The sequence below is a fragment of the Parasteatoda tepidariorum genome, chromosome 8 (genome assembly GCF_043381705.1).
Source record: "Parasteatoda tepidariorum isolate YZ-2023 chromosome 8, CAS_Ptep_4.0, whole genome shotgun sequence".
NCBI classification, from domain to species: Eukaryota; Metazoa; Arthropoda; class Arachnida; order Araneae; family Theridiidae; genus Parasteatoda; species Parasteatoda tepidariorum.
The window spans coordinates 34002772-34015184 of NC_092211.1; the positions used below are offsets into that span (position 1 = coordinate 34002772).

The 12413-nt window shown below is 29.1% G+C and overlaps 1 protein-coding gene across 1 annotated transcript; it reads left to right on the forward strand.

The window, feature by feature from the left end:
* The first annotated feature begins 1596 nt into the window (after positions 1-1596).
* On the forward strand, positions 1597-4630 carry LOC139426128 (uncharacterized). Its single transcript, XM_071183874.1, has 2 exons — positions 1597-1729; positions 4281-4630. The coding sequence occupies exons 1-2, from the start codon at positions 1597-1599 to the stop codon at positions 4628-4630; spliced, it is 483 nt and encodes a 160-aa protein (XP_071039975.1).
* Positions 4631-12413: the final 7783 nt, after the last annotated feature.

Sequence of the window (12413 nt, forward strand, 5' to 3'; positions counted from 1 at the left end):
AATGGTTTAAATAAAGTTAATTATTTCTAAGAGAAGAAAGATAAATGTGAACTCTTGCTGTTATTTTTGACTTTCTTAATTTAATCTAAACTAAAAATGCTATGTTTCTTTACATTAGAAACAAAAAAAATTATTGTGCCAAAATAAAAGTTGTAACTATTAAGATTAGTACCTATTTTTTGTTTGGCATCCATAATCTGTAATTTAGTATACAATAAATCTATATTGCAATAAATTTATTGCTTATTTAAACATCTCAAAATATATACATTTTGTAAGAAAATACCTTAATCAGATTTTTTACCTTGGTTATTCTATGAGTATTGAATGATAAACGTTATGAAAACAATAAATAAAGAATTTTGTCCGAAAAAAGGGAATACAAGAGATACGATTAAATTTTTTTTGTAATTATGTTTTGCGTAAAAAAAGGACATGGAACGTAAGCTTTAAACAATATTATGCGAAGCAATATTTTCAAATTGCTTAGGGGAGAGTTTTGGGGAAATATTAAGATGTTCCTTTACAATATGCTGTTGTCTAGTGAATTTTCTTGGGACTTTAAAAGTCAGTTCTCTTGAAAAATTTCAAGGAAATTCTGTTGCAGAAAATTTTTAAAATTTCTCTAAAAGAAAAATTTAGCTCATCACAGCAATGCTCCCAGGTTTCTAAAAATTTACGCAAAATAAAACTTAAACCCTACTTTATTGGTCAATTTTGTATCGTTTTATTTCCAATGCAATTTATTTTATATCAACTGCAAATGACTATGTATCCGTACGACAGTTACCAATCACTTAATTTGATGGTTTTATGTTGTTAGAATTTTTACTTCTGATTTTAATAGCATAATCAGTTTTTTTATGTTAAAATTTCTTTATTGTATTTCTTTCGCAATCACTAATAAAATGTTTTTTCTAATCTCATAAATGTATTTTGTTTACTCATTTTTGTACACAGTCGCCTAACTCTTTCAAACTGAGTATACACATGACACGCCTAACAGAGATTCATATGGTGTTTACCCAATCAAAATAGAGAAAAAAAATCTTCCACATCGCACCTCAGAAAAGATTTTCACCCATCATAGATTTAATGGTTTCCTTTTTCTTTCTACCATATTATGGTATCACTGCCTTTTAAGATACCTAGTTGAGGAATTTAAATTTTTTAAGTTATATATTTTTTTCTGAAAATATTCAAATCTACTATTGTCACTTTCTTGAAGCTTGGAATCCGCTTAATATTTTCAAACGAAACAAAGGTAGCATAAAATATAGATTATACACTTNATCATAAATTTAAGGGTTTCCTTTTTCTTTCTACCATATTATGGTATCACTGCTTTTTATGATACCTAGTTGAGGAATTTAAATTTTTTAAGTTATATATTTTTTTCTGAAAATATTCAAATCTACTATTGTCACTTTCTTGAGGCTTGGAATCCGCTTGAAATTTCAAAACGAAACAAAGGTAGTATAAAATATAGGTTATACACTATATAATACAGCGTTTATACGCTGTATTATATCCGCTGTATTATTTATATTAATTATATATAATATATTAGTAATAATTTATTCTCCAGTGATTAACATGAAAGACAAAGTAAACAGAACCTCACTGCAAGACTTCCTTAGCTTACACTTTAGCTGTGAACTGACTGCTTGTAGCTTTGACTCTGACAGTGTGAGTGACATCTTAAATGATAGAGACGTCTCAACAACACGTAAACTGAATGCCAATGCGGACATATGAGCGTGAACTAAATGATTACATTCAACTACTATGAGGGGAAGCTCATAATCAAATAGAAGCTAATGAATGGTATTAAAAAAAATTTCTTACTTTAGGTTACGCGGATATCTTCTTATATGATTTCTTATCTAGGGCAGCATTTTCAGCTTTCAGAAAAGAAAAAAAAAACATTTTTAGATTAAGTCAAAAATTTTTGGATCACAAAAACTTATTTTTACGAATTACAAATTAGAATGAGTATATTATTACTATTTATTTATTTTTGAGAGGTTTTTAAAGATCTGTAAAAGGCAAAGGTAGGTAAAGATTAAATCACTGCGAAAAAATCATTGTCAAAATAACCTGAATGTGGTAGAATTTACGTGTTTCTGACTCTATGATGACATCAAAAAAATTGGTAATTTTTATCGAGGCTCTTTGATAAAGATTTTGATAAAATTAAGAAAAAATTATGATTTCATAATATGTAACCAAATTTTATAAATGTGGTAACATTTTCTAATCTTATCATAATACTTTAGACCATACTATGGAATCCAACTTGGTTGAATTTAATGTTTGGTTTTCTATTTGTTACAAAATATGTGGCAATAACAACTACAAATATGAAAACTAAAATTTCTAAAAAAAACTACCATATGAACGTAATGATTACAAAATGCATGGCTTAATAACGTATATCATGGTTTCTTTTAACCAGAATTATGGTTGGTTTTACTAGAAATATCATGATTATACAGTATTTTAATTTTATTAGATTTTTTCCTTATAGGCGCAAGTTCAACAACTATTTCTTTAAAAAAAACTTTATATCCATTTAAAAATATATAGATATTTTTTTCCTCTTTTTACACCAAAGACGCTTGCTGTAAAATCATTTATTCATAAATAATCCTAAAATCTAAGAATGTTATAAGAACCCTTATCCGTTAATTAAAAAATAACTTCGGTTATACCCAGTTGTTAAAAAATTAATTAGTTTTATCGCTTGAAACAATTAAGTAAACCGCTTAACATAATAGATTCATCTCCTAAATCTCACACTCCTTCTACCATGAAGTCTTAAAGTAGCTAAAAAATACGAGGATGATATTTTATCTTCTGTAAGAAGAAAACAGCGCAAACTACATCTCACGGTATTTCGGACTAAGATGCATGCTTTTTTCAATCTATAAATTAAATTTCTTCCTCTCCAAGGAATTTAAAAGGAAATAAGAATGTATACAATTTAACTCGATAAAAAAAGATGCGTAATTTATTGCAAAGATTTTTTTAGAGCCCTTAATCCTTCTGTTTTTATTCTCTTCGTCTTTTTTCAAAGAAATTAATATATTCTGAAATTTTGAAAATTTTTTTTTAAACTTTTGATAACGGAGGATTAACATTTTTAATGAACCTAAGGTATAAATGGTGATCGTTTATGAATTTTTAAAATAAATATTCCAACTCCTTTTGGACGTGGCAAATTTAAATACGAGTATAAATTACTTATTTTTAAAGGTTTGAAAATCTATTATCTAAGTTTAATTTTTGAATAAAACGTTAATTTTTTATTAGGGTAAACGTTTTAGCTTACAGATAATTGCATTATACTAATTTAAAACTAGAATTGTCGTCTCTCCGAAATCAGTTATGTGTTTACTAAAACTATATTTTTGGAATATTTCGAATAAATTATCAATTCAATGAAATAAAGTATGCTTACAAGAATGTAATATTTCTTTTTCACTTTTGTAAAAATCAGAATACTGAGATGAATTTTCGAGAAATGTTTAAAAGAGTTATCACGTAAAACTAAAGCTCATACTATAGATTAATATATAAATTTAGACAGCTTAGAATGGAGTCGGGTTTGTTGAATCATTATTTTTTGAACGAGAAAGTTGTTATGTAATGGTTTGCAAGCACAAGGTAAACGTCAGATATACACTAACTAAAGTTGCGCACACCATCAGGGTTATAAAATTCAGAGGAGCGACTTCTGGCTGCATGTATCTGGTTAATGAGCTCATATGAGAGTATTTAAAGTGAATGCAAATTCGGGTTGAGATGAATGCCTCTAAAACATGACAACATGGAGAAGTACAACAAAATGAGAAATACGCTCATCATGTTGTACTACTGCGTGTTGTATAGTTACTTGTTTTAACCCCGCTATTAGTTTTTGAAGATGCTGTTTATAGCGTTCTAGGTTGCTAGGATTAAGGCTGTTCTAGGATAAATGGATGTGAAAAAGAATAGTACAAAAGTTTTCATGAAAGGCGTACATCAATGCTAGATCTTCCAAGACCCAGAGCACAAATGCCATTAACTTTATCGTATTCTTTATAACTGGTGATGATATTAATTGTGGTACTCGAAGAGCTGCACCTCACATACACCATTTTGTTTAACAAGAGAAATGTAGTAACAGCCTTCTGCCATTCAAAGTTGTCCACAAAATGCTGTTCTTTTCTGGATTCATCCATCCTATCAAAACTTCAAATTCAATGTTAATACTTTTTTGTAAACCGTATTATCAGTTCTTAGAACTATTTTTGGACCTGTCACAGAGGGTGATCTGTGGAGAAGGCGATACAATTTTGAAATTGCCAGACTATTTAAAGAAAAAGATATAATCAATTATGTGAAAGCAAAGAGAATTCAATGGCTAGGACACCTTGAGAGAATGGAGGAAAACAGAGGCACTAAGAAGATATTCAAGGGGCAGTGCCAGGGCAAAAGAAAAAGAGAATGCTCAGTTAAGAGATGGTTTGACGAGGTGGAAAAAGACCTTGAGACTCTAAAAGTCCGAAACTGGAAACAAAGAGCTAGAGACAGGCGACTTTGGAGGAAAATTGTTAGTGCGGCCATGGCCCAATATGGACTGTAATGCCCTGGAGTTAGTTAGTTAGTTTATAATCAGTTATGAAGTCAACTGTGCACTCCTCATAATTTTTTAGCCTTGAATGGTGACACTTCTATCACTATCGTATTTCTATTCTTAGCACGTTAAAACATATCCAACACCATTGGGATAACCCTCATGATGCGCCAAATGACAATAACTTAGTAAATAATTATGTTAATAAAATTATTCAACTGCTACTCCTAAAAAAACACAAACAAAGAATTAAACCTAAAAAGCACATATAAATAAGGACATGCCAGACGATAATAATTTAGTTCTGTCAAAAGACGTTTTCATCAGAGAATTTCTGAACTTGAAAATAAACCATGTTGCCTTCAGTAGTATTTCTTAGGCTGTTTTACATTCATAGGCCAAAATAAATAGTTAAAATGAGCCTGATTAAAGAGAATTTATATCTTATATAAACATCTTGTCTTGAAAAAAATGGCTTGAAAATAAGCGGGATGTTTCAACTTATTTTTTTTTAAAAAGTCATTCTTAAAAGATAAAAAAGCAAACTGAAAATATACGAGTTGGCCGGCGATAATTTATTACAGTGAAGTAGCGATTTTAGGGAACTACTGAGCATAGAAAGGAATCATGTTGCTTTCAGCGGCGTTTTTCAGGATGTGTTGTAATCAGATGCCAAAATAAATCTTTTAATGAGCCAGATGAAGTAAAATTTATATTTTATTGAATAACCTTTTTTAAAAGTCCGTTTAATAAGCAGGGTGTTTCAAGTTATTTTTTCACGAAAAGTCATTCCTAAGAAATACAGTAAAATAAAGATTTTCCAATAATAATGAACTATAGAGGATGTATACAAAAATAATCCAAATAAGCGAGCAATGGGCAAAACTTTAACAGTGCACATCTTCCAGCAAGATGAAGTATTACTTATTGCAAACAGTTTCATAATTTGCGATTGATTTCTTTTTATCATAACCGATATTTTTCGCGAGTATTTAAAATAAAACAATGGGGGCCGTGAAATTTGTTTCAGGCTCAAACACAGAAACCGTTAGAATAAGGCTTTCAGTGCCATTCATCTAAAGCAAATCATGGTGAATTTTCTCAAAAATAAACTTGTTCATGAGACATATCGATTTAAGTAAATTTAAGTAAGGTGAATTTAACTAGGAAATAGAAGAAAAAAGAAAAAAATGGTAAGGTATATAAAAATCGTGATAAATATGTCCGGTAATACTTTGTTTACCGGCGAATATAATTGCTAAATATATTTAACGGTTTAACCCGAATATGAAGTATACTGAATTCAAATAATTATTTACTATTCTTTTTGTTAAATTTCAGGAAAATAGTTATATTTTACCCTTTAATTAAGTTGTATTTAAATAAATAATTATATTTTCATTGTTTTGATGATTGTTTGATAGATTTTTAACGATATACTTAAGTATCAGGCTTTGAATCTATTTATAAATAAGTCAAAATTTTACTTTATAGATTAATATTTTGCCTAATTTTTCATACATTAATATATATTTACAATTTGTCGATTACTTTAAGTCGATGAGCTTTACAATTTTTTGTCCATAAAAATTTACTGATTGCTTTCATCTATTCAAAATATGCGTAATTATATACTTCTATTCTTTCCCTTTGGAATTTTTGCTTATTATCTTATTTGTTAAACATTTTCTAGAATCCCTTCATATTTTATTTTCCCAAACAACCTTACCTTATTTTCTCAAATAAATATTTATCAAGTATGATGTTACTAATCAATTGCTTATTGATTAATACAATATCAGGTTTATTTTTTATATATAGTCCCTACAAAAGAAGAATTCTTTTTTAACGTATCGAAATAAAAATGCCTCTAAGAAATAACTATTTGATTCACCAGAAATATTTTTGATACAACGTAGAAAAAGTACCTTTTCTTTACTTTCTTACAAAAAATGTACCCCAAATTTTGAATCAGCAAAAATATATCTCGGTAAAAAAAGAATCAACATCAAGATAAAAAATTTCTGATTGTTCTCCTGGGTATTTCCTCTAGATACTGGATCGAAATTTAACCGCCTTGCTGTTGTAAGCATCCTTGCTCAGTGCATTCCATCAAGAGGGATGCCCTAATACTTTAAAGAATGTCCGATTTTTTAGAACTTTCTTTTTCACTTGTCTCTACGATCGACCTCACGAGACAGAAGAACCACTCCGTCTTTAACAAAAGACTGACACATTATCTACTCGCCAATGAAAAGAAAAAGATGGTAAAAGTGTTTAAAAAAAATCGAAGCCGTGCTTTTCATCCAACTCGGGGAATTTTCGCCAAGAAGAAAAGAAATACCAAGAGTTATTGAAAAACTTCGTGATTTATAATGCGTGAGGGTGTAGGTTTTTCCTTTACTCATATATATGTTTTATGCTTTTTTGTTTGCTCTTCCGCTTGCAATCTATTTCGCCGGAAACATCGCTTTGCGCCAAGTCAGGATAATGTACACAGAAGATCCCATCAAATTTGGAGCGTGTTTTTTAATAGATCTCCCAGTTTATTACAATCACCTTTCTAAATTGTGGTGGAATATAAGTTAATGGTTTATTTTCAAGATTGAGTTTTGCTTTTATAGCTGTATTTTTAAACAGCAACCATTCAACTCCACTGCGTTTTAAAAAAAGCAGTATATCATCAAATATATTATTTTTATTTTATGTAATTCAGTGAGGGTATATAAGATTACTATAAACTTTTAAAAAGTTTAAATTTATAATTTCCTTCAATGTTAGATTTTATGTTATGCTTTGGTTTAAATGTTGTAAGACTTGTATATGGTCCCTCTGTGATGAGAGTTGAACTGTCTGCCAGTATGTTCGCTAGTTACATAGAGTTAACATTAGCGTGAGAGTTTGACGCCCACTTAGGTACTTAAAATTATTGATATGGGTATGGGTAAAATTATAATTTCCTTAAATGTTAGATTTTATGTTATGCTTTGTTATTAAATGTTGTAAAATTTGCATATGGTCCCTCTATAATGATAGTTGAACTGTCTGTCAGTATGTTCGCTAGTTATGTAGAGTTAACATTAGCGTGAGAGTTTGAAGCCCACTTAGGTACTTAAAATTATTGATGTGGGTAATTGTGCAATGATGAATTGGGAAAACAGTTTTTTTAAAAAAAAGGATTTCTAATGTTAAGATTTCCATCAGAACGCGAAAGAAAGAAGAATTTGTAATTAATTGAAGAAGATGTAACTCGATATACTGGAAGTGGAGGTCATTTACGTGAGGTAGATACTCATTTACTTATAATTTATTGAATTTATTTACTTACACATATAGTATATAAATGACCTTAAATTGTTAGAATTTGTTTCTGAATGCTTTTTTGTCTGTTTCTTTAAAAATAAAAAAGCGAATAACATTTCGGGGTTACTTGAATTGTTTAGTTCTATATATCAAATATAAAAATTTTCATTGAAAATTGCATTAAGTAAATATTTATTTAAAATATGACCTTTAAACAACATTTAAAAATTTATTTAACAACTTTGTGAGTTCGTCTGGTCTAAAACCAAATAAAAAAGTCAAGAGATTGGCTGCATAAGTATTCTCAGAACTTAACTATTAATCGTTTTGTATCACATTTAAGTTTTTCCATTTGTTTTGTTCAAAATGAATATTTACCTGTTTCTAATTGAATTTCATTTTGATTCACTAATATATCAAACAGTTAGAGTTTTAATCCCGTCTCATTTTTAGTTTCTTATGGTAACACATATTTTAAAGTTCAAACGGCTTGTTTACATTTAAAATAAGAAATTATTTAACATGCCATCTTTCATACGTTTTCTATAAACGCTGCCTTTTTCATTAAAATTACTGTGCTAAATTGCTGAAATAATTAGCTTCCGTTGTAGAAAAGTTTATAGGAGTATGTTTACAAAATTTAAACTCTGAATCTTTTAATGTGATTTTATTTAAGCATGAAAATATAAAACAGTATTTGAAATTTTCTTGCATATTCATTTTGTAGAATCTCAACTTAAAGTAAATAGGAAAGACGGTAAAAAAAATAATAAGGCCTGATACTATTCCGAATCCTTGAAAAATTCTTCCAAAAAGACTGAAATGAATAAGTTTTCTAAGACAGGATCAATTTTAGATGAGTTTAAATCGAATGCAAACTTATATTTACTGATTCTTCTCCATTTGTTTGTTTACTTTTTATTTTATAACTATTGAAGAACCAAAAATGCGCATAAACTGGCTCTGTCTCGCAATGAATAATATTTTTATTTTAAGTAACAATAATGATACACTTTTCAACGAATTTGTCCAAGCATTAAAAAAAAGGTTCGATATACGCAAACAGCTTTTACTTACGAATTATCTAGTTTGAGATTAGCGTCGTTTGTAACGATAAGTTGAGAAATCTTGTAGCTCTTCAGCATAGGTTTTTGCACCGAAATGGCGAACGAGTTGGCCTCTGTAATTCAGGGGCTCTAGACTTGTGCAGAGTCTTCAACAAATAGATGAATACCACTTTTTTAGTATGAAAAAATTAATTTAATCAAATTTTAATTAAATGTTTAATTATTTTTTTCTAAATTTGGAAAATGCACGTTTAATTCAATTTTTTTTAATGGCGGGAACTTCAGGGTTGTCCCATTGGCCACAGAAATGCCAGAACTGCTACTCTCTTCTCGTTACCCAGTGGATACCTGTGACGAAGCCACGGCGGTGGAGCAGTGTCGCCCACGTCACACAACCACAAACCCGTTTATATAGGGCGGGTCACATTCACACAATCACACACAAAGGAGAGAGGATATAGAACACAGAGAGAAAGAAACACCCATGCCCTGAGCAGGATTCGAATCCGCGACCAGCAGCTCCGCAGTCACGCACGCTAACCGCTCAGCCACTAGGTCGGCTAATTCAGATTTATCTTATGTAAATTTCAAAATCCTCTTTTAAGCACTTATTTATTTATTTACAAGTTATTGTATATTAATTATGGCATAATTTAGTACCAAAACATATTAAATTTTTTAAAAAAACATTTAACTAAAATGTAAAACTATTTTTGTTTGAAAAATTTTATATGATTGATATTTAATAATTATATTCAATAAAGTTTAAATAAAAATTTAAATGAGTCATTCTAATGATAATCATTTACTGAATATTCTCTCGGTAAACGAAATAATTATTCTACTGATAATTAAAATAAATATTCATCGGTAAACGAAGTAAATATTCTTTTAGTAAACGAAATAAAAATTATATTGATAAGCGAAATAAATTTTTCATCGGGAAACGAAAAAATATTCTATCGGTAACTGAGACGAATATTCTTTATTCTTCATAGTCATTATTGGAAATTTTGTATCCGAAGATCAGTCAAATTTATTAAGTTGAAGACAAGCGTCTACTTAGTACACACAATATTAAATACTTATTTATTTGAAATTATCAAGCATATATTCACACACATTGACAAACTGAAATCATAAAATTATATATTTATTCGAAAGTTATTATAACATATCTGCTTCTCAAATTGAAAGAAATATTTATTATTTTTTTTCTGATAACAAGTCTTTTCAAGAAAGAAAAAAAAACAACATTCTACACAGCATGGGAGAAAGCTTTATAAGAAAAGAAATTGGAGACTTCTTCTGAGTTTACGGTTCTTTTCTGATAAGTAGGTAGAAGGGTGGCATATTTTGTTTTCTTTTTGACTTCAAAAGATCGTAAAATAAATATTGCAGCAAATTATGGACTCCCTAATGATTTCAAATTCGTCTTCCATTTCCATTTTTTAGTTTTTCATAGAACATGTTAAACTCTTTTTCGCTTTAAAATCGATAACTTAAAATCAAAATATTCGATTAAAATGAACAATGCATGGACACAAATGTTATTGTGTGCATTTGAGCTGCAAACATTTTATAATTAAGATTAAAATACATTCAAAAGAAACGTATATTAATTTATTTTTAAATTCATTAGGCAGAGTATCATATTAACTTGCTGTTGTAAAGTAGCTTGTTAAAATTTGCGCAAATCGGATTTGATAACTTTAATTACATGAAAAATAAAATTTTTTTATAAAAATATCCGTTCTTCATACGGGAGGAAAAAATAATCAATTAATAAGTACTGAATTGCACCAAAAATTAGGTGCAAAATTGAAAGATATATTAACACAATTAATAAATTTCATTCAATACCACATATTTCCCATTCTAGTGCATTTATGTTATTAGATTAAAAAAAACACGTTTTGAGACGTTCCTCTCATCAAAATATAGATTAACAGTATTAAATAGGCATGACGCTGTTGCTCGAGATGATGTTTTGAATTTACCACAATAAAGCGATTTTCTCCAGTACGAATCCCGTTCTAGGAGCCATAAGGAACTTATTCCACCGAATGACTATTAAAACTGTGCAGTATTGATGCAGTTTAAAAGCGTACCAAATAAACTGATATAATAATACTTTGCAACTATACTAGTACGCATTGAAACCTAATAAAACCATAAATATTCTATCGATAATCGAAATAAATATTCAATTGGTAAACGAAATAAATATTCTATTTTTTTTTATTGTCGTATGCCTGTTTAGGCAGTGGGGGTACGATTGTTTCCGTTTTTCAGTGGCGCCATCTATGGCCAGGAATTCGACTTCTGTCACGCCATTCAACACCCACAATCCGGTTATAGGGCGGGTCACATTCTCATACATTCACACACAAAGGAGAAAGGACATAGAACACACAGGGGGGAAAAACATTCATACCTTGTCCGGGATTCGAACCCAGGACCTTTCTGATGCAAAAGATAGTTCCCTGCCCCCTACACAGGCTGTTCGGCAAATATTCTATTGGTAAACGAAATAAATATTCTATCGGTAAACGAAAAAAAATATTCTCTATATTCATCTTCATAGTCATTATTGCAATTTTTATTTTCGAGGATCAGCCAAACTTTTTAATTAGAAGACACGTTTTTCCTTGGTGCACACATTATCCAACATATATTTACACATTTCCAAACATATGTTCACAAATAGTCGCACAATTTGTTAAATTGAAGCCATAAAATTACATATTATTCGAAAGTCATTATAATGTATCTGCTTTTGAAATTGGGAGAAATATTTATTATTTCTATTCAAATAACAAGTCTTTTTTAAGAAGAAAAAAAACGTTCTATGTAGCATGTGAGAAAGTTTTATAGGAAAAGAAACTTGAGACATCTTCTGAATTTACGGTTCTTTTCTGATAAGTAGGTAGAAGGGAGTCATATTTTTTTTGCTTTTTGACTTTCAAAAGATCGTAAAATAAAGATTGTAGCAAATTATGGACTCCCTAATGATTTCAAATTCGCCTTCCATTTCCATTTTTTAGTTTTTTATCGAACATTTTAAACTCTTTTTCGCTTTAAAAACGATACCTTTAACTCAAAATATTCTATTAAAATGAACACAAATGTTATTATGTGTATTTAAGTTACAAATATTTTATAATTTAGATTATGATGCATTTAAACAAAGCTTATATTAATTTATTTTTAAATTCATTAGGTAGAGTATCATATTAACTTTTCGTTATAAAGTAGCCTATTAAAACATATGCGAATCAGATATGTTAACTCTAATTACGTAAAATATATTCTATTAGCTTCTATTAGCTTAATAGCCGTTCTTCATACTTGAGGACAAAAATAATAAATAAATAAGTACTGAACAACTCTAAAAGTCATACACGAAATTGAAAGACATA

Coding starts and splice junctions, on each gene's coding strand:
- LOC139426128 (XM_071183874.1), top strand. CDS start 1,597: ATGAAAGACAAAGTAAACAGAACCTCACTGCAAGACTTCCTTAGCTTA. Junction 1,730..4,280: donor TAGAGACGTCTCAACAACAC/GTAAACTGAATG, acceptor CCGTATTATCAG/TTCTTAGAACTATTTTTGGA.